The sequence below is a fragment of the Oncorhynchus kisutch genome, linkage group LG6, assembly GCF_002021735.2.
Source record: "Oncorhynchus kisutch isolate 150728-3 linkage group LG6, Okis_V2, whole genome shotgun sequence".
In the NCBI taxonomy this organism is placed as follows: Eukaryota; Metazoa; Chordata; class Actinopteri; order Salmoniformes; family Salmonidae; genus Oncorhynchus; species Oncorhynchus kisutch.
This window is the reverse complement of record NC_034179.2, coordinates 41,973,951-41,997,835: the sequence shown is the minus strand read 5'-3', so window position 1 is coordinate 41,997,835 and position 23,885 is coordinate 41,973,951. Positions and strand designations below refer to the sequence as shown.

The 23,885-nt window shown below is 42.8% G+C and overlaps 1 protein-coding gene across 2 annotated transcripts in view; it reads left to right on the top strand.

Moving 5' to 3' along the window:
- Nucleotides 1-23,885, top strand: part of igsf9bb (immunoglobulin superfamily, member 9Bb) — a 185,656-nt gene that overhangs the window by 52,084 nt on the left and 109,687 nt on the right. For both annotated transcript variants that reach the window (XM_031826768.1, XM_020484302.2), the window contains exons 2-3: nucleotides 581-772; nucleotides 11,298-11,444. In XM_031826768.1, the coding sequence (XP_031682628.1) occupies nucleotides 581-772; nucleotides 11,298-11,444 (339 nt within the window). The remainder of the gene's footprint in view (nucleotides 1-580; nucleotides 773-11,297; nucleotides 11,445-23,885) is intronic.

Sequence of the window (23,885 nt, the reverse complement as noted above, 5' to 3'; positions counted from 1 at the left end):
TCAAGACAAAGTGCACTGTTTTTGTTTGCTTTCCACTCAGAGTTATGACCTTTTATCTTTCATTCCTCGTACTATTGGTCTTGGCTCAGGATGGAACTTGTTGTCGCCAATTTGAATAATGACACCTGTAGTTCATGATTCTTTGTCATCAAAAACAGGCTGCTCTATGTGAGAGAAAAGTAAACCAGGGTGGTGGAAGTGGAAGAGGCTACTAAAAAGGACGATAGTCCAACTGAAAAGAAGCCATGGTTGAATACGGTTCCGTAATCCTTAGTGTTTTTTAGGTTGGGTCCTCTTTTTTTTTTTTTAAGAAGAAGATGTACCACTGTGTATATCATGTTTTGTTTTGTGATTTATTGTACTTCATTAACATTTTTCAAGAAGGCTTTCTAATCTTACATTTCTCTGTGAAAAACAGAGGTTGATGCTGGCACTCTAAGACACAATGTAGATGATATGCTAATGAAAGATGACTCTCTTGCTTCTAGGTTGCTTTTGGTTGGTTATTTCACCACAATTAATTAACGTCCCTAGCTGTTTCCTAGATACTCACAATTCACTCCCCCTCTCCGTTTCCCAGGTGCCCACGGCGTGCGAGAGGAGCCCCAGTTTGTGACGGTGCGCGCTGGAGAGAATGTCATCCTGGGATGCGATGTGGCCTACCCGCTGAATGGCCAGCCCTACGTGGTGGAGTGGTTCAAGTTTGGCGTGCCCATCCCCTTCTTCATTAACTTCCGCTTCTACCCGCCTCATGTGGGCCCGGAGTATGCCGGTAATAGGACACCTCTCCCTCTTTATTAGCCCAAACCATGGATGTCAAAGTCGTTTTGGCGTTGACAAAACCAATGTAATTTTGTACACCTACAGTTGAAGTCGGAAGTTTACATACACTTAGGTTGGAGTCATTAAAACTAGATTTTCAACAACTCCACAAATGTCTTGTCAACAAACTATAGTTTTGGCAAGTTGGTTAGGACATCTACTTTGTGCATGACACAGTCATTTTTCCAACAATTGTTTACAGACAGATTATTTCACTTATAATTCACTGTATCACAATTCCAGTGGGTCAGAAGTTTACATACACTAAGTTGACTGTGCCTTTAAACAGCTTGGAAAATTCCAGAAAATGACGTCATGGCTTTAGAAGCTTATGATAGGCTAATTGACATCATTTGAGTCATTTGGAGGTGTACCTGTGGATGCATTTCAAGGCCTACCTTAAAACTCTGTGCCTCTTTGCTTGACATCATTGTAAAATCTAAAGAAATCAGCCAAGACCTCAGAAAACAAATTGTAGACCTCCACAAGTCTGGTTCATCATTGGGAGCAATTTCAAAAGGCCTGAAGGTACCACGTTCATCTGTGCAAACAATAGTAAGCACCATGGGACCACGCAGCCGTCATACCCCTCAGGAAGGAGACGCGTTCTGTCTCCCAGAGATGAACATACTTTGGTGCGAAAAGTGCAAATCAATCCCAGAACAACAGCAAAGGACCTTGTGAAGGTGTTGGAGGACAGGTTCAAAAGTATCTATATCCACAGTAAAACCAGTCCTATATCGACATAACCTAAAAGGCCGCTCAGCAAGGAAGGAGCCACTGCTCCAAAACCGCCATAAAAAAGCCAGACTATGGTTTGCAACTGCACTTGGGGACAAAGATCATGCTTTTTGGAGAAATGTCCTCTGGTCTGATGAAACAAAAATAGAACTGTTTGGCCATCCTATAGAAAATTTGTGGGCAGAACTGAAAAAGCGTGTGAGCAAGGAGGCCAACAAACCTGACTCAGTTACACCAGCTCTGTCAGGAGGAATGGGCCAAAATTCACACAACTTATTGTGGGAAGCTTGTGGAAGGCTACCTGAAACGTTTGATCCAAGTCAAACAATTTAAAGGCAATGCTACCAAATACTAATTGAGTGTATGTAAACTTCTGACCCACTGAGAATGTGATGAAAGAAATAAAAGCTGAAATAAGTAATTCTCTCTACTATTATTCTGACATTTCACATTCTTAAAATAAAGTGGCGATCCTAACTTACCTAAGACAGGGAATATTTACTGATTAAATGTCAGGAATTGTGAAAACTGAGTTTAAATGTATTTGGCTATGGTGTATGTAAACTTCCGACTGCATGTAGCCTCTTTACTTACAGTAGTAATTGCCTAAAATATTTTCTCTGAATTTGTGCCCAAGGCTGGTCTAACTGGTAACGCCTCCACCTGCAACACCTGCACTATTCAGACACGTTGACTTTTATTTTACCATAAAGGCCTATTCTAAAAATGTATTAAATACAGGTTTTTCCTTATCAATCCACACACAATACCCCATAATGACGAAGCAAAAATGGTTTTTGGGAAATGTTTGCAGATTTATTAAAAATATAAAACATAAATACCTTTTTTACGTAAGTATTCAGAGCCTTTGCTATGAGCCTTGAAATTTAGCTCAGGTGCATCTTGTTTCCATTGATCAACCTTGTTTGTACTACTTGATTGGAGTCCACCTGTGATAAATTCAATCGATTGGACTTGATTTGGAAAGGCACACACCTGTCTGTATAGGGTCCCACAGTTGACAGTGCATGTCAGAGCAAAAACCCAGCCATGAGGTCAAAGGAATTGTCCGTAGAGCTACGAGACAGAATTGTGTCGAGGCACAGATCTGGGGAAGGGCACCAAAAATATCTGCATCATTGAAGGTCCCCAAGAACACAGTGACCTTTTTTATTTGATTTAGACTTTTACCTTGTCAGCTCAGGGTTTCGATCCAGCAACCTTCCGGTTACTAGCCCAAAACCTTAACCGCTAGGCTATCTGTAGTTTGGAACCACCAAGACTCTTCTTAGAGATGGCTGCCTGGCCAAACTGAGCAATTGGGGGAGAAGGGCCTTGGTCATGACTAAGAACCCAATGGTCACTCTGACTGAGCTCCAGAGTTCCTCTGTGGAAATGGGAGAACCTTCCACGAATCAGATCTTTATGGAAGAGTGGTCAGACGGAAGCCAATCACCAGGAAAAGGCACATGACAGCCTGCTTGGAGTTTTCCAAAAGGCACGTAAAGGACTCTGACCATGAGGAACAAGATTCTCTGGTCTGATGAAACCAAGATTGAACTCTTTGGCCTGAATGCCAAGCATCACGTCTGGAGGATACCTGGCACCCTCCCTCCCGTGAAGCATGGTGGTAGCAGCATATTGCTGTGGGGATGTTTTTCAGCAGCAGGTACTGGGAGACTAGTCAGGATTGAGAGGAAGATGAACAGAGCAAAGTACAGAGACATCCTTGATGAAAAACTGCTCCAGAGCGCTCACGACCTCGGACTGGGGAGGTTCACCTTCCAACAGGACAACGACCCTAAGCACACTGCGGGACAAGTCTCTGAATGTCCTTGAGTGGCCCAGCCAGAGCCTTGACTGGGCTCTGTTGAACATCTCAGTTGAACAGTTGAACATCTCTGGAGATAACTGAAAATTGCTGTGCAGCGATGCTCCCCATCCAACCTGACAGAGCTTGAGAGGATGGGGGAAAACTCCCCAAATACAGGTGTGCCAAGCTTGTAGCGTTATACCCAAGAAGACTCGAAAGCTCTAATCGCTGCCAAAGGTGCTTCAACAAAGTGCTGAGTAAAGGGTCTGAATACTTGTGTAAATGTGATCTTTCAGGTTTTGTTTGTTGCCAATTGTTTTTCTTTAAACGGCTTTTGCTTTGTCGTTATGAGGTATTGTGTGTAAATTGATGAGGGGGATTTTTTTTAAATCCAGGTTAGAATAAGGCTGTAAAATGTGGAAAAGGTGAAGGGGTCTGAATACTTTCCAAATGTACCATAGATCTCGGCCCCACCGCTACTCTGCATTTCCCTCCCTTCCTCCCATATCATTCATATGTCAATACAAATTGACATATGAAGTTGGGAGACCAATGTTCTTTCAGATTCACAAGGTCAAGTGTGTGTAAGGAGGGAGCACGTTTGGGATTTTCACTGCAGTCCAGGGGAGGTTGTCTCCCCTCCCCTAACACCCACAGTGGGAAACAAATGTTTGGTAAGAAATATGGCTTCAGGTGCGAGAAGTGCGATACTGCTTGTGAAACACTTAACTGACTGCCTCAGGAGCTTTAACTATGCGACCAAGCACACTAACAGTAATGGATGACATAATAAAGTTGTTTTTTTGACAGGTGTAAATGGATATAATGAATGGGAATTAAATATGTTTAAATTCCTGTTGATAAAATGGATTGATGTATCATGATGGTAAAGAGATAAGGGCGTCTTCCTTTAAAACTGGACAATAAACAACACTAGGTGACCTCTTTAACTATAAAAAGTATCCTGCAATGATCACAGTACATCTTCACAGTGGATCAGAAAACAATCCGCTTCCCCTTTGAGTTACATCCTGTAGAAATGACATCACTCCCATTCGATGCATTATACTGTTAATATGCCATATATAATTAGCGCACTATAATCCCTATTTGGTCAATAGATTAGCTGCAGTCTGCATCAGATAAACACGTTCCTGTTAAAGCATCTTTACAATGCAGAGCCGGGCTCCCACAGCAAAAGCTTTCGGGTTTGGAGTTGGAGGCAGTTGCTACGAATGTCCTCTTTATAATGTATTATAAACAGATGATTATGACCGATAATCCAGCGACGTAGCAGAATGGGGAATACTGTGGCCGAATAGCTAACTGAGCAGCCAAGTAGCTAGTCACTTGTGGTGTCTGTGAATCGGGACTCTTTATAATGACAGGGAACAAGAGCAGAGGAAATGAATACATTATCATGAGAAACAAGCGAGAAACGTGTTCCCTCAAAGGCGATTTCGATTTGTCTGAATCATGTATATAAGAAAAATGTTTTGACTCATTTTATTTATTTGTATTAAGTCATTGAAACTCATCAATAGCCTTCAGACAATCACTCGCCTTTGGGAAAAGAACAGACAATCTCTCAGAATAGCGGTGCTGACTTGAATTAGCTGTGGACAATCAGTTGTGGGAGAATACCCACCCAGGTGTTATGCCATTGCACTTCAAATAGAAGCTGAAGTTGAAAGGCAACCTCCAGACCAAAGGTGACAGGTAGAGGTGACGGGTCAAAAGTGCTTTGGACTTTTTTCCCCCTTCGAAATCTGGAACATTACAGCATCGATACGGAGCGGAGACAGAAAGGGGATGTGGTCATTTTACTGAGCATGTCAGTTAAAAAAATAAAAATAAAAATGTATCAGACGTTGCCAGGGGCAGGATATGCAATTTTTATGGTCGGTCCTGACAGTGAACGTTAATTAGAGAGCGGCTGAGGATTTCAAAGTCAGAGCAGTTCTGTGGGTTAGGTTACATCAGCATCTACTGTACAACAGGGTACACCACACTCTGGAGACACCGCATGGATCATATGTATTGCTCCTTATTTTATTAGGTTGAAGCTGCAAACTAAATCCCCGTTTAGAGAATCATAATCGACAAAAGTATTATTTGTTTCAAGTTTTATCAAGTTTAAAGTTGTATTTGTCACATGCACAAGTACAGTGAAATGCTTACCTTGCAAGCCCTGCCGAACAGTGTATTATTCAATATAAAAAATAAATGTATTGTATTTTTTTTACACAAGAAATAAGGCATGCAGGCAGGGATTAGGAGAAAGTGACTGGTAGCAGGATAAATATAATAACAGTAAACAGTATGGCAGCAGCATAAGTGGTGTGTGGATGTTTGTGTGTGTGCAACAGTGTAAGTGTAGGCGTGATAGTTGGATATACATGTAGACAGGGCTGAAAGTTGACTGGTAGCAGGAATGTATAAATACTTATGGTAATATACTAATAAACAGGAGTAATAATGTAGCAGGATAAATGGATGGATACTAATGGGAATGGGAATCAATAATCATTTTAGCAGCAGCGTAGGTGTGAGGGGGAGCAGTAGTTGTTAGCCATTTAACAGTCTTATGGCCAGGGGATAGAAGCGTTTTAAGAGTCTGTTGGTCTGAGCCTTGATCCACCGGTACTGCCTGCCAGATGGGAGCATGGAGAACAGTCCATGTCTCGGGTGGCTGAAGTCTTTGGCAATTTTTTTAATGCCTTTCTCAGACACATCCACGTCCTGGATGGCTGGCAGCTCACCCCCAGTGATGCCCTGAGCCGTCCCCACCACCCTCTGTAGGACATTCTAGTCGAGGGCTGTGCAGTTGCCATACCAGATGGTGATACAACCAGTCAGGATGCTCTCGATGGTGCAGCTGTAAAAGTTCCTAAGGATCTGAGGGGCGGTGCCAAGTTGTTTCAGCCTTCTTCACGGCTATGCTGGCGTGAGAAGACCTGGTTAAATCCTCAGTGATGTGGACACTGAAGAACTTGAAGCTCTTGATCCTCTCCCCTGTGTCCCTGTCAAATGTGGTTGTGATTAAAAGCATTTTACTCGATCAAAGATGCCAATCATATGGACAGTGTTTTACTGCGCCAAGGGACAAAGAATTGAAGGTGGTATAACCATTTTCAATCTTCTAAAATAGCTTCCAGCCTTTATCTCTAGATGGTAGGTGTCATTTTGTTTTGAATACCTTTCAAGGGATATATGCTGCGCCTTTAAAATTTTCCCTGGTGCTGTTTTTAGACTGCTCCTCGTACCCTGGTACAAATTACATTTGACAGTCCTCACTACCGCCAATTTCTCCCTGCTGCGCTACAGTAGCTACAGAACAGGGGCCTTTTTCAATTTGTGCTACTGCGAAGCTCTAGTCGTCGCTCGCTAACTGATAGCCACCTCCCACAGTGAGGATGGAACAGCGCCAGAACAGATTGATGGTCAGTGTCAAGGCTAGGGTTCAATACCATTTCTTATTCACACAGTGGCCTGAGTTGTGCCCGTTGTAGATTGGACTGGTGCTTTTTTTTTTGCCACAGTGAGCACTGAGGGGGCACTGCTTCCTCTGGTTGAGAGACTGCCCTCTGGCTGTCGTGCCAACAGAGTGTGGCTTTGTTTCGGGGTCGTGTCATAGCCACCCCAAGCCAATGAAAAGGGTGTGTGTACTGGCAGCATGGCATTTCCACTTTGTCCGAGAGTGGAATATTAATCACTGGTGTTTGGCTTGTCCCATTAGGAGCTACAGAGTCTGTTTGTCACATGCCGTACTCTGGGCCTAAATGAGACCTCAATTCAAACACCATCGACTTGGGTCATGTCTGCATTTAACTGTCTTCATAAACAATGTGATACACTGCCTGCCTTTGACTGCAAATGGATTAAGATTGCTTTTGAAAGGAACTTTGTCGTTGCTGATGGTTAATGTAGCAGAAAAAAACGGATCCCCCAAAATAACTCAACATATGGAATGTTCCAACCTTCATCCCCTTGCAATTCCTGAGAACTTTGCTGTCGAAGATTGCACATGGTAACCTTAGAAAAACATTGACCCTGGTCTATCAGAATATCAATGGGAACCCCAAACTGATGACTTTCCTTACACTTGCCCGAATACCAAGCCAAACCTCATAGTACTGATATCTCTCCCTAGACTCTCTGTTTCTGTAAAAACAAACATATTTTTGGATCAGGCATCTTTTGCTGAATCCAAAAGATTGTGTTACTCTAGTTTCAACCAAACAGAGCCACAGTAACGGTTACATTTACTGTAGGACAGAACCAAGGCAGTCCACCGAGGAGAGGGCTGTACTTACCTATACCTACTCTCCCAGCATGTCCCCCAAACTTGTTACTATCTTTAACCTAAATGTCTGTGTAGTTTCCCCTCTGTCCCCCCCCCCCCCCCCCTTATCACCCAGATAAAAATACAGCTGAATTTTAAAGCTCTCCTTCCTTTCTAATGGCCCGGCAGGCTGTGGCCCAGTTCTCCTTCTGCAGTATCGATCTCCAACACTGAACAAATATTTGCTACTTTGCTCAGAGGAGAGAGCCAACCCGCAACCACAGCGACGCTCCCTTATCTACTAGAAGAATCTCCAAGTTAGGCCAATAAAAAGAGTGGCATCCGTATTGCCCCTCTTCCGTCAAAGTTCTTTAGCAGAGAGGCCTCCCAATTGGCGCAGCGGTTTAAGACACATCATCAAAGTAGTAGAGGCGTCACTACAGATCCAAGTTCGATCCTGGGTTGTCGCAGCCTGCAGTGACCGGGAGACCCATCAGGTGGCGCACAATTGACCCAGCGTCGTCCGGGTTAATGAAGGGTTTGGCCAGCCGGGATGTCCATGTCCCATCGCACTCTAGCAACTCCTGTGGTGAGCCGGGCGCATGCACGCTGACACGGCCGCCAGTTGGATGGTGTTTCCTCCGACACATTGGTGCGGCTGGCTTCCGGGTTAAGTGAGCAGTGTGTCAAGAAGCAGTGCGGCTCGGCAGGGTCGTGTTTCTGAGGATGCATGGCTCTCAACCGAATCCGTACAGCAGTTGCAGCGATGGGACAAGACTGTAACTACCAATTGAATATCACAAAATTGGGGAGAAAAAGGGGTAAAAAGTTGAAATGTCTTTCAAAAAAGTTATTTAGCAGAACATGTTAGGAGTCATTGGAGCTAGTGTGAATCATAGATGTCTCCTTTTACGATATCACCCCATATGATAATCACTAGGTGTGTCAGACTGCCATGCACTGACAGATGTGATGTAATGAGAGGAGAGAAGCGTGTAAGGGGGTGTAAACAGCTGGACTTGTCATCATTGGCTCAGAGAAGAGGGCCCACTTGAGTGGTATTCTAGACCTGAGGCTTCATGATGCTGACCAACTTGTACACACACACAGTTAAATAAAGATAAACCGATATATACATTTAGACATACGGTAGATACAGATATAAACATGTGCATGTACAGACACTGACAATCAGACCTGAGTAAAGACACACACATGCTATTATGATGACAAAAACTGATGGATAGACACTGCACACAGTCTAGGAAAAAAGTCAGTGGTTCTATTAATAATGATTTCCTATTCACCCTGTTTCTCACTTTACTTCACTTGATATAACCTGGTGTGTTGCATACAGGGGATATAGTCGGCCCAAATGGATGTCATTCAAACACATTGACTCTGGGGACCGTGTAGTGAGCTGTGGAGCGCTTTGATAATGTTGCTGTTGTGGGCCGTTGTGCCCTCAAAGCCCTTTGTTTTGCCCATATCGTCGGCCGCCATCTGTTATGAGCGGTCGCTAGATTGCCGAGAGCAAATCATAAATCCCCCTCCCTCTCCCTGCTTGACCCGTAAAGAGTGAAAGCTGCTGTGACACTCTGGGCTGTTACTCAACTCCCGTAGTCTTAAGGCTTGGACCCACAAAGGATACTGACTGCCAAGAGGTACTTGGCATCTCTGCCTAGAGTGTCGGCAGTCAACTTTTTGTTGTTCACATAGCACAGATTGCCCACCGATCAGCCTCGTTAAAATACTCCAGACCACAAGGTGGCAGTAACTTTAAGCTATCAATTTGTTTGGCTTGTACCTGCTGTAGATAGCTAATGCTAGCTAACTAGCAAGCTGCACTAATGTTGTTTCTAGCGAACTAGAATGTGTACCAAGCCCTTGTTGATTCTAGCCAGATGGCCACAACTACACTTTCTTGTCGAACACTTTTTTTCCCAAAATCCTGTGCATTAATATGGAGTTGGTCCCCCTTTTGCTGCTATAACAGTTTCCACTCTTCTGGGACGGCTTTCCACTAGACGTTGGGACATTGCTGAGGGGACTTGCTTTTTCCTTGTCATTCTTGTCAGCTCCCCCAGGTTTGTCAGTACCAGGTTGGTACACAGCATGTGCATCTTTTGTTCTAGCAAGAGAAGGAATGGCCTTCTACTCAGGGCCGATGCCAGAACGAATCAGTTGGATGGGCATTTGATTTCCATAGAGGGGCACGTTTCTTACAAGTTTTTTTTTTTAATGGGTTTTATAGTAAGCACATGTCATTTAACTGTAAAAAAAAATGTTTTATTACCTTTTAATGTGGCATTAACACAACCAATCATGATGTTTTCATCTGATTGTCAAACACATATCAAGATGTAGGCTACCTTCGCATGTTCGTCCCAAAAAATCTTTCATCCAAACAAACTGTGCCCTCGCTGACTTTCCTTTAATTCGCAACTGGCTGAAACACACCGGAGAACAGCGCCCCTCTGCCTTACTATATGTATCACATGTATTTGATGCTGTCTGGCCAAAAATGCTTCCTCTTTTTGGACAGACAGCATCAGATACATGGGCTACATATACTGAGACAGAGAGGCGCTGTTTAGCTCGCTCTGATGTTTTATCTGAGATTGATGTGTCTTTCTGTCAGCGGGCGTCTCGGTCAAATAATTTAGCAATGTTAAAATATTTTTGTTGGATGGGTAAGGAGGTATGGTAGGGCGAGCCAGGCCCCCTAAGGCTGACACAAAATGCTTGCCCTGCTCCTACTTTGCTAGGTACTAATTGGCAGTCAGATTTCTCGAGTGTCTGACCCCTTAGTGTTATGATGGATTCAGATGGGGCAGGCTCTCGTGGCTCTGTGCTCTGTTTCTATGGGTCTGGTAGGGTGTTGGGGTTCGGAACCGCACCCTGCTTGCGCGACCCAAAATTAAACAAGTCCATCTAACGGCGTTCCTTCCGCTTTTATAGACCAAAACGGGAACTTGTTCTCAACTAGCCTACCTGGTTAAATAAAGAATTATAATATAATAATTCATAATAAAAAATTATACCGGGTCACATTTTTTCATCTGGCATGCAAACCTAATTGCGATCTAGCAGGCAAACTTCACTTGGGAGAATACTAAAACCATTTAATCTTGCCAATCTTGGACCCCTGGGAGCTATGCCTTATGCTAGCTGGCTGAATAATGAGGGGCTTTTATTATTATTCTAGTTATTTCACCAAAGGCTATTTACTCACATCACTTCTGTTCAAACTTATCATGTAAATCGGGGTTAGTTTGTGTGCTAAAATGGCTGTTATTATTACATATCATGTCCATGTACGCTTGCTACTGTAACTACATAGGATGCTCTCGGACTGGCATTGAACAGTTTGTGGCTATTGTGGCTACTGCCCATCCAGTCGTGTACTTTTTTCACAAAAATGCTTCAGTGAGTAAGAGATGCCCTACTGGCTCACAGACTGGGCTGCGCTGAGTTAATTGATTACTCATCCTTGTGCTAGGAAAAATAAAAAAATATGTATTTTTATGCCAAGCCCAGTGGCCCGGTAAAAAAAGTATACTGTATACTAGCTATGTTTCCTGGTTTGACCCCTCTTATTAATCTCTCCCTCCTTCCTTCCCGTCCTTCCCCCAGGCAGAGCCAGTCTGCACGGCAAATCTTCTCTGCGGATTGAGAAGGTGCGTTCAGACGACCAGGGCTGGTATGAGTGTAAGGTCCTGATGCTGGAGCAGCAGTACCACACCTTTCACAACGGCAGCTGGGTGCACCTCACAGTCAACGGTGAGTTAGGTGGATGACACACACTCTCTCTCACACATGCACACCCACACACTCTTTCTCTTTGTCTCTCTCCATCATTCACTCGTACACACACGTACACATATTCCATCACTCTCTCATACACACACATGCAACCCCCCCACATGCAGACACCTGTTGCTGTGGAAACAGACACCACAGACAGACACACGGCCTCCCCCGGTCCCTGGTCACAGCACATTAGCTCAGTGTCATCAGTGCTGTATGACTTACCCGGAGCTCTGGAGAGGAGCCAGTCATTTAGGCCCCGGGCCCCTCTGCTTTGCCACTGTCACGCCTCTGCTAGACTAACCAAAATGGATTCACCGCAGCAGCTGTTGGACTGGCTGGACACCCCAGCCCTGACTGCTTTGGTTGGGATGAATGTCGTATAATGAGACTGTAGTTATCAACATAGCAAGTCAGTTTGGCTTTGTCAATGGGTCTTTGATGCAGCTGATTCTGTTTTTTTTTGGAGAGTGGTTTCATTCGGTACAATGGATGGGCTGTTTTGTCTACAGAGTAGATTTACTCTCTTGTGGTGGATGTTTTGTGTGGGACAGGCTTGGGTTGTATACTTATTCCAAGTATTATTTGAGAAAGTTGAAGGGCACTTGAGTTAGTTTGCCTGGCCTGCAGAGTTGCACTTTTTGGACTCCATTGCTTCAAGTCCACCTCAAGTACATGTAATATTTGCAATATGTATTCGACTTGGTAATATGTCTGACATGTGATAGCTGTAGGAGTCCTACGTAGTCATACATGGTAGCTGGGTTGCTGAGATAAGTAACAACATTGTTGTCCACTACCAGAATGCACGTTGAGGATTTGTGTGCTCAATAAATTTTTGCACTGTGTGAAACAAAAAATTAACTCGGTTCAATCATGCCTCCTCTGTGTGCTGGAAGAATGGTATTTTTAACTGATCCAGGAAACCAGTTTTGATAGAACAGAGCCCTTGACTATTGTGGCAGTCCTTGAATTCTGTGTTTGTCTAAAGCAAAACTTACCTGATTATAAACTCCTCTTGACCCTGATCAGTAAGATTAGTTCCAAGATCGAATCAATGGATTAAATGTGGACACTGCCCTAACCGTGTTTGTCTGGGCATGTACTGTGTGTGTATGCACGTGCCTGTGCCTGTTTGCAGTGACGGCATGCCTATTTGTGTACTCGGAGGCCCCTCTTAAATCTGTCTGCTTAGCATAGACATAGTGTATTGTTGCCAGGTCCGTGTACCAGCTGAGTCCCTTTTGACTAGGCACTGATAACAGGGGCTCCGTTTAGCCCTGGCAGCAGGTTTAGAGCGCCTTACCTTATTAAGAGTGAGAAGGTATCGATTGGTTAAGCCGACGTCACACCTCTGCAACTTTATGCTAACGCTAACCCACGCTGGTGAAGTTCATGTGAAATCTGGTAGTTGGTCCAACTAGTTGGCTAACCTGTCAGTGGATAATGTATATCACTTTCAAATGCATTTTCCATTTCTTGAAGTGCCATTAGTGTTTCATTAGATACCACGTGTTTCATATGAAAACTCCTCAAAGAAGATACGGTATGAAAAACTAACAAACCCAAAGGAGTCGTGTAGTCGAGCAGCATTGTCGAGTTCCACGTTTGATGTCATTGGGACTAGACAGAGATGTCAATCTTCAAGTAGGTAAATGGAATCAACTCCAAGCCCTTCAATCGGCACCGTGGCGACGGCCCTGTGTTCTAGAATTTGTTATGAGATGCCACTCAAAGAACTCATTACCATCCCTTCCAACATTGTGACTGCCTGCCTCCTGCCTGCCTGCTTCCTGCCTGCCTCTTGCCTTCAAATAACACAGCAAAATGCCTTATGTAATGCCATGAATATATTTATGGCGCCTCGTGCTGCCAGAACTCTCTCAGGGTTTGGGCCAGGCGCATAATGATGATGGATAAAGCAGCAACCTTTGCTTGTTGTGCCTTGGTCGTCTCGGTTGTCAGGACGCTATTTGGGGAACGTTGTTAATTAGCAGTTAGCTTCAGTAGCGTTGAGGGAGTGAGTTACAATTGGTTGGGCAATGGTTGAGTCTGTTGTGATGCTGATGTAGACGCTGCTGTTCCTGTGATATTCCTCGCCCCTCCCGCACCCTGTCAACCAAGGTGTGAGCCACGTGACATATGAGGGAAGGGGAGAGTGGTTGGTGGGAATGATGTCATGGCTAGCTTCTCTGTGTAGAGTTTAGGATTTTAGGATCCAGATAAGCTGATCCTAGAACTGTGCTTGCTGTGCGCATACATGGGGGACATGGGGTGACTTGAAGGACATAGGCTTCACTTCAGTCACATTGGGTCTGATACAGTATGTGCATAACCCTACAGTGCTGTTCAGTGATCTGAAGCTCCACCGGTGCCTCTCTTTCTCTGACAGTGCAGCCTCCTATGCCCTTTAGGTGATTCTCTCTGGTTCAGATCCCCAAGGCTTGGTGCCTACACCCCTTAAAATAGCTCTCATCCCTCCATCCCTCCTTTGCAGCAGAGATCTGCAGTGCATATAAGCTGCACAGCTTCTCTATATCCTGTCTCTCTCCATCGCACCATCGCTCCATTGCTCGCTTTCTCTTTCTCGCTCTCTCACGTGCTCTCTCTCACTCTATCGCACTCTCATGTGCTCTCTCACTCTATCGCACTCTCGCTCTATTTCTCTCTCTGTTGTGTTCACTTTATCTCTAGTTCTCTCTCACACAGCACTCTAGAAAAAAGGAAAAGGGGATGAAATGTTTTTTTTTTAAATGTCTCCACTCGTGCTCTGAAAACAGATTTACACATGACCCCTAGCCACTGTTTATCCCTATAGGATTAAATAAACAACCCAGACTGGAGGAGCAATGGCCCAATAATCTGCATAATGTTCCTTGCAACTTTGATGCAAAGAATGAAGACTGAGGAATCCAAAATGATGATGATAATAACCTACTTTATTTCAGTAGCACTCGTCCTATACTAGAGGAGACGTATTCACTTTGGTACAAGCGACATGTGAGGAGCTTTTACAATGAAAAGGGACCAACTGCACAAAAACACATTACTTTTCAAATGTGTAGAACAACTTGAAAGGAAGGATGAAAAGAAAGAGGAGGATTGAAAAGTAACAGGTATTGGAGTGGGCTTGGAGCAGTGCTGCCACATCAGAACATGATGCCTCGCACAGAGTGGGAGGTTTTTCAGTACTGTCATGCTTCAAAGTGGAAGGGACCATTACTCACAACAACCCACTTGCATCAGTTCCCCAGGCACACTTGACAAACTACCCCTCTCATCCAAACAAATGGTTCCTTCCTTCCTCCTCTGCAGCTTAATTATGAAAGCATTACAGCAGCACACTTTGATATTGTACCACCCTCTAACTACCTCTTAAAGGGGTAGTTCACCCAAAATCAAAATGTGTCAAATTTTTCAATTGTATTTTGTTAACTATCCTTTCAATTAAGAGAACTGGGAATAGATCTGAGATCGTACACTTTTTATTTGCTTCTCGGGCAAATAGAGGAGTTCTGTGCCTTCGCATTAGACTAGAAGTTCAGTCATGCATATGTGGCAAAGGAACAGTGAAATATTTCATGTCTGTGCTGTACGATGAATGAAAAATATTTCCGGGTTTGATCTCATAGAGCTAACTTGCCAAGCTTCTTCCCCTTTTCTTTGGTTGCACCCCTTCCATACTAGGAAATAAGGAATTGGCTGTTCTCTTCTGGGAGGACATCCTTCATGGATAGCTCCTCTAGTAGTTATTTTTATGCTTCTAGCAAACATTGAGAACCAACAGTGGAATTCTAGTGCATCCAAACAGTTTTTCCTACTATATTCTACACTTGTGTTTCTCGGTTACCTATTATAGCTTATCATATTGTAGTAGAGCTTTTTTCAATTATGTTTGTGATGGTCCTTGATTCTTCCTGTGCAGACTTTTATCGGCCAGAGTCCACTTGAGAGTGCTCTCTTTCACCACAAGGCTATTTGAATCCAGAGGCGTCATGCCCATAGGGGGCACGTGATTTTTTTGTCTTAAGAAAATAAATAAAACAATTATTTTATGAAGTTGACTTTAGGTAACCCAGATAGGTTCTCAATTGCCCAACCTTATAACTAGCTACCAAGAACCCATTTCAGGCTAGAGTAGCAATCAAATTAGATTAGCTAGCTTGTCTAACTATCTCAACTGGCATGCCTGCTGGCAAGGTTGGTAGACCTTAGAAAAGCAATCAATAACTAAATGTGCTGAATAAGACTCACGTTCCTTTCAATATTTTACCCAGATTTTTAGCAGAGATGCAGAAAAGCATATTTCATTTCTTTAAAAAAAAAGAACCACCAGGATACAGACAGCTTTTACGTATAATTAGGCATAATGATTATGACTCGAGATTGCAGAAAAAGCTTTCAGGTGTTTGAAAAATCTACAACTTAAGGATGGGGAGCCCCTCCGGACCACCCCACAGTCATCTTCATCTACTTTGTGCCCCCTCAGAACTTGAGGGTGCATGACGCCGGTGTTTGAATCCCTCTTAATTGTGCATTTGTGGTTTTCAATGCGATACAGTCATTCAGAGCATTGAGTTATTGAGTACCACAATCAAAACACATTTTATACGTCACATGCTTTGTAGTGTGGACTAACAGTGATATGCTTACTTAGCAGTTAGCTTCAGTAGCGTTGAGGGAGTGACTTACAATTGGTTGTCGACTTCACACACACCTAATCTTACCAACAATGCAGAGAGAAAGAAAATAGAAAAATAATAACATTTAATAATAAATATATGGGGTACCAATACCGAGTGTTCCTAGACGTTTCCACCTCATAATAACAGAGCTTGAATTGACCAGGGCAGCTCCAGCAGGGCAGAAATTTGACGAACTGACTTATTGGAAAGGTGGCATCCTATGACGGTGCCACGTTGAAAGTCACTGAGCTCTTCAGTAAGGCCATTCTACTGCCAATGTTTGTCTGTGGAGATTGCATGGCGATGTGCTTGATTTTATACACCTGTCAGCTACGGGTGTGGCTGAAATTGCTGTATCCACTCATTTGAAGGGGTGTCTACATACTTTTGTATACAGTTGAAGTTGGAAGTTGACACACACTTTAGCCAAAAACATTTAAACTCAGTTTTTCAAAATTCCTGACATTTAATCTGAGTAACAATTCCCTGTCTTAGGTCAGTTAGGATCAACACTTTATTTTAAGAATGTGAAATGTCAAAATAATAGTAGAGAGAATGATTTATTTCAGCTTTTATTTCTTTCATCACATTTCCAGTGGGTCAGAAGTTTACATACACTCAATTAGTATTTGGTAGCATTGCCTTTAAATTGTTTAACTTGGGTCAAACGTTTTGGGTAGCCTTCCACAATGTTACCTCAATAAGTTAGGTGAATTTTGGCCCATTCCTCCTGACAGAGCTGGTGTAACTGAGTCAGGTTTGTAGGCTTCCTTGCTCACACACACTTTTACAGTTGTGCCCACAAATTTGCTATGGGATTGAGGTCAGAGCTTTGTGATGGCTACACCAATAACTTGACTTTGTTGTCCTTAAGCCATTTTGCCACAACTTTGGAAGTCTGCTTGGGGTCATTGTCCATTTGGAAGACCCATTTGAGACCAAGCTTTAACTTCCTGACTGATGTCTTGAGATGTTGCTTCAATATATCCACATGATTTTCCTACCTCATGACGCCATCTATTTTGTGAAGTGCACCAGTCTCTCCTGCAGCAAAGCACCCTCACAATATGATGCGTCACCCCCGTGCTTCACGGATGGGATGGTGTTCTTTGGCTTGCAAGACTCCCCCTTTTTCCTCCAAACATAACGATGGTCATTATGGCCAAACGGTTCTATTTTTGTTTCATCAGACCAGAGGATATTTCTCCAAAAAGTACGATCATTGTCCCCATGTGCAGTTGCAAACAGTAGTCTGGCTTTTTTATGGCGGTTTTGGAGCAGTGACTTCTTCCTTGCTGAGTGGCCTTTCAGGTTATGTCGATATAGGACTTGTTTTACTGTGGATGTAGATACTTTTGTACCTGTTTCTTCCAGCATCTTCACAAGGTTCTTTGCTGTTATTCTGGGATTGATTTTCACTTTTCGCACCAAAGTACGTTCATCTCTGGGAGACAGAACGCGTCTCCTTCCTGAGCGGTATGACGGTTGTGTGGTCCCAAGGTGTTTATACTTGCGTACTATTGTTTGTACAGATGAACGTGGTACCTTCAGGCGTTTGAAAATTGCTCCCAAGGATGAACCAGACTTGTGGAGGTCTACAATTATTTTTCTGAGGTCTTGGCTGATTTCTTTTGATTTTCCCATGATGTCAAGCAAGGTGGCACTGAGTTGTAAGGTAGGCCCTGAAATACATCCACAGGTACACCTCCAATTGACTCCATTTATGTCAATTAGCCTATCAGAAGCTTCTGAAACCAAGACATCATTTTTTTAAATGTTCCAAGCTGTTTAACTTATTGTGTGTAAACTTCTGACCCACTGGAATTGTGATGCAGTGACTTATAAGTGAAATAATCTGTTTGTAAACAATTGTTTGAAAAATTACATTTGTCATGCACAAAGTAGATGTCTTAACTGACTTGCCAAAACAATAGTTTGTTAACAAGACATCTGTGGAGTGGTTGAAAAACGAGTTTTAATGACTCCAACCTGTGTATGTAAACTTCCGACTTCAACTGTACATAATAATGCCCAAGCACTGAAAAGACTTGGAATTCCAGGAATTTCCAGTGTATGTTAATCATTTCCAATACGAACTGCTACATGTTGTCTTTCTCTCTTTCGCTGTTAGCAGCTGCCCACTGTTATTCCTTTACAATACGCCAATGCTTGACAGAGGGGCAGTGTGGAATTATCTAGAGTCTTCTGTGTCTGACGTGAACGTACAAGTTGGCCTAACCATGTCGACTTTACACACAACTAATCTGATAAATAGCGTTTCTCCTCACTATTTAGTTCAGTCACACTGCCTCAATTGCTGGCTACAAATATAAAGGATGCGTCCCATGTCAGCCCAGGTAAAAGGTTTTCGTCAAGTGAACAGTTTCCACAGACCCAATTCTCACTTTTCTCCCCAGACCCTGTGTCAAAGCGAGATCCAGATCACAGTTAAATGATTTACCCAGGACTGTAAGCCAGGACTAAAGTGCTTGTCAGGGAAACCGCTAGATTTGATGCTGCTGTTGTGATGTGGCTGTAGTCTAGAGACTAGACACAGATAGAAAGCAGAAGAGACCATTTTCTAGCCTGGTCTCAGATCTGTTTTTGCTCTTGCCAACTCCTTATCACTCAATGACACACAGCAGACATGACAATTCCATAAGGATTTGTCAAGAAAGCAGAAACAGACTGGCAGCCAGGCAAACCATTTCCATCAAATAACAGACTCAACTCTATGAGCGAAGTGCAATGGGGGTAAAATGCCACAGGACAGGTGAATGATATCCACTGATATATGTTTTAAGGGCAGCATCATACTTATTGTCAAGTCATGTTTGGCGTAGAACCAGAACTACCAAAGACCTAATCAAACATGGTTAAGACAGTTTGATGTTTATGGCCTGCCATGCTAATCCTAACAATCCCACAAGATTAGCACAATAGGATGACACTCAAACATGAATTGTAGCATTATTTCTCCCTGAACACTCTAGCCTCACTATGTGATGTCATTGTCAGGGCAGAGAGGTGCTAAATGAATGGTAGGCTGCTGAGGGCATATTAGAGACTGTGTTGTTGGGATGTCAGTGTCGGTTCATTCTGCTATCGACGACAGGTAAAATGAATAACCTTTTTTAGCACATCATGGGGAGGCTGTGAAGTTCTTGGGGATGACATAATTGTTTTAAGATAGTGCATTTCAAGGCTTGCTATAAGCACTTATTAGAGCTCATATGTAAGGCATACAGACATTCCTAATGTATTGGATGCAGTTGTTTCAGAGTGTTGCCCTAAAGGTAAGTGTGTGTTTTCAGATAGACACAGTGTGCCATAGTATAGCAGCAGTGAGCGGTGGTGCATGCAGCCCAGGAGCTGTCCATGGCTCTAACCAACTCTCGCTCTGCTGGTGTTGGTGCTGGAAAAACAGGGACTTCAGTAGCACAGATTTCATCATTAGCCAGCAGCTGAAGGATAGCTAAATGCACAACCCAATTGGTTGGAGAGACTCTGCAACACAACCCTATTGCAGTGTTTCTCCAGGATTTTCTTCAGAAGCGGTGGCAAAGTGACCTTGGGGTGGGTGCGTGGTAGTGGGTATGGCCAATGGCACTGTCCTCGACCTAAGATTTTAGAGACCCTCCTCTTGGCCGCAGAGTCAAAACGTTGCTGTTTTAAAGATCATTTCCTGCTGCAATTCTACACGTTTTGCCATGGGTCAGAGAGAAAATCAAATTAAATCAAATTTTATTTGTCACATACACATGGTTAGCAGATGTTTGTGCGAGTGTAGCGAAATGCTTGTGCTTCTAGTTCCGACAATGCAGTAATAACCAACAAGTAATCTAGCTAACAATTCCAAAGCTACTACCTTATAGACACAAGTGTAAGGGGATAAAGAATATGTACATAAAGATATATGAATGAGTGATGGTACAGAGCGGCATAGGCAAGATACAGTAGATGGTATTGAGTGCAGTATATACATATGAAATGAGTATGTAAACAAAGTGGCATAGTTAAAGTGGCTAGTGATACATGTATTACATAAGGATGCAGTAGATGATATAGTGCTTCTACACCTGCATTGCTTGCTGTTTGGGGTTTTAGGCTGGGTTTCTGTACAGCACTTTGAGATATCAGCTGATGTACGAAGGGCTATATAAATAAATTTGATTTGATTTGAGTACAGTATATACGTATACATATGAGATGAATAATGTAGGGTATGTAAACATTATATTAGGTAGCATTGTTTAAAGTGGCTAGTGATATATTTGACATAATTTCCCATCAATTCCCATTATTAAAGTGGCTGGAGTTGAGTCAGTGTGTTGGCAGCAGCCACTCAATGTTAGTGGTGGCTTTTTAACAGTCTGATGGCCTTGAGATAGAAGCTGTTTTTCAGTCTCTCGGTCCCAGCTTTGATGCACCTGTACTGATGTGTGCAGTTTATAAATTTTTCCATGTATTATACAGTGTTCTTATGCTATCTGAGATACTCAAACATTATAACAAAATCAATAGGGACTCGGTGCCATGCCATTTTTTGAAAAAAAAAAGAAAAGCATAATTCTAATGTTGTAAACATTTTAATTCAATCATATTTTTTGGAGTGGTGGCCTGCCACTGCTAAATGAATATAGGGGAATCACTGCTATAGGTTGGAGAGACTTTTAAGCATTGGTAAGCATTAGAATAGATTAAATGGAAGGACTATGGTGTGCTTGTGTGTTAGTATGGAGGGGGGGTAGAGCCCACAAGATCCATCTCTAATGCAGTGACTTATTGATCATTCAAACTAAGGCTGAGGGTGACAGTGAAGTATTCATACCCTTTGACCTGTTCCACATTTTGTTGTTAGCCTGAATTCAAAATCGATTAAATATATTTTTCTCACCCATTTACACACAATACCCCATAATCTCTTGGTATAAACATGTTTTTATACATTTCGTTAAGACACTAACAGCTTACAATGGTAGGCAATTAAGGTCACAGTTATGAAAACTTAGGACACTACAGAGGCCTTTACTGACTCTGAAAAACACCAAAAGAAAGATGGACCGACAGCTGATTGTCCTCGCAGTGGCAGACCACGTGTAACACCTGCACAGGATCGGTACATCCGAACATCACACCTGCGGGACACATACAGGATGGCAACAACTACTGCCTGAGTTACACCAGGAATGCACAATCCCTCCATCAGTGCTCAGACTGTGCGCAATAGGCTGAGAGGCTGGACTGAGGGCTTGTAGGCCTGTTGTAAGGTAGGTCCCCACCAGACATCACCAACAAACCCACCTTTGCACAAACCCACCTTCGCTGGACCAGACAGTGCTCTTCACTGACGAGTCGCGGTTTTGTCTCACCAGGGGTGATGGTCGGATTCGCGTTTATCGTCGAAGGAATGAGCGCATTACACTGAAGCCTGTACTCTGGAGCGGGATCGATTTGGAGTTGGAGGGTTCGTCATGGTCTGGGGCGGTGTGTCACAGCATCATTGGACTGAGCTCGTTGTCATTGCAGGCAATCTCAATGCTGTGCGTTACAGGGAAGACATCCTCCTCCCTCATGTGGTACCCTTCCTGCAGGCTCATCCAGACTAGAGGTCGACCGATTAATCGGAATTTCCGATTGAATTAGGGCCGATTTCAAGTTTTCATAACAATCGGAAATCGGTATTTTTCCGTTTTTCCGGCCAATTTCCGTTTTTTAATTTTTTATACCTTTTATTTAACTAGGCAAGTCAGTTAAGAACACATTCTTATTTTCAATGACGGCCTAGGAACGGTGGGTTAACTGCCTTGTTCGGGGCAGAATGACAGGTTTTCACCTTGTCAGACCAATCTTGCAACCGTACAGTTAACCAGTCCAACGCTCTAACCATTGCACTCCACGAGTAGCCTGCCTGTTACGCGAATGCAGTAGAAGCCAAGGTAAATTGCTAGCTAGCATTAAACTTGTCTTTATAAAAAACAATCAATCACAATCACTAGTTATAACTACCAATTAAGTTTAGCAGGCAATTTTAACCAGGTGAAATTGTGTAATTTCTCTTGCGTTCATTGCACGCAGAGTCAGGGTATATGCAACAGTTTGCGCTGCCTGGCTCATTGCGAACTAATTTGCCAGAATGTTACGTAATTATGACATAACATTGAAGGTTATGCAATGTAACAAGAATATTTAGACTTAGGGGTGCCACCGGTTAGATAAAATACCGAACGGTTCCGTATTTCACTGATATAATAAACGTTTTGTTTTCGAAATGATAGTTTCCGGATTCGACCATATTAATGACCAAAGGCTCGTATTTCTGTGTGTTATTATGTTATAATTAAGTCTGATTTGATAGAGCAGTCTGACTGAGCAGCAGCAGGCCCGTAATCATTCATTCAAACAGCACTTTCGTACGTTTTGCCAGGAGCTCTTCGCAAGCACAGCGCTGTTTATGACTTCAAGCCTATCAGCCTAATGGCTGGTGTAAACAATGTGAAATGGCTAACAATGGTAACGATGCTTCGAGTGTGGCTGTTGTCGATGTGTTCCTGGTTCGAGCCCAGGTAGGGGCGAGGAGGGGGACGGAAGCTATAATGTTACACTGGCAATACTATAGTGCCTATAAGAACATCCAATAGTCAAACATTAATGAAATACAAATGGAATAGAGAGAAATAGTCAAATAAATACTATATTAACTACAACCTAAAACCTCTTACCTTGGAATATTGAAGTCTCATGTTAAAAGGAACCACCAATTTTCATATGTTCTCATGTTCTGAGCAAGGAACTTTAGCTTTTTTACATGGCACATGTTTTACATGGCACACATTTTTACATGGCACATATTGCATATCAGCACATATTACTTACTTCTTCAACACTTTGTTTTTGCATTATTTAAACCAAATTGAACATGTTTCATTATTTATTTGAGGCTAAATTGATGTTATTGATGTATTATATTAAGTTAAAATATGTGTTAATTTAGTATTGTTGTAATTGTCATTATTACAAATAAATAACAAACCCCAAAATTGGCTGATTAATCGGTATTGGCTTTTTTGGTCCTCCAATAATCTGTATCGGCGCTGAAAAATCATAATCGGTCGACCTCTAATCCAGACATGACCCTCCAGCATGACAATGCCACCAGCCATACTGCTCGTTCTGTGCATGATTTCCTGCAAGACAGGAATGTCCGTGTTCTGCCATGGCCAGCGAAGAACCCGGCTCTCAATCCCATTGAGCACGTCTGGGACCTGTTGGACCCCCAGAAATGTCCGGGAACTTGCTTGTGCCTTGGTGGAAGAGTGGGGTAACATCTCACAGCAAGAACTGGCAAATCTGGTGCAGTCCACGAGGAAGAGAAGCACTGCAGTGCTTAATGCAGCTGGTGGCCACACCAGATACTGACTGTTACTTTTGATTTTGACCCCCCCTTTGTTCAGGGACACATTATTCCATTTCTGTTAGTCACATGTCTGTGGAACTTGTTCAGTTTATGTCTGTTGTTGAATCTTGTTATGTTAAGTTTGCTATTTCATTTTTTGCAGGGTTTATATAATTTTCGGTATGGAAAAATGTTTAAGTGTAAATATAAATAACTAAAACCAGATATAAAGCACGTAGAAAAGATAATGAACCTCTTTATTTTTTAAAAATAAGATCGTCTTTGAGATCTAACAATCACCAAAATAAAAGCTAGACAGTCAGGTAGAATCTA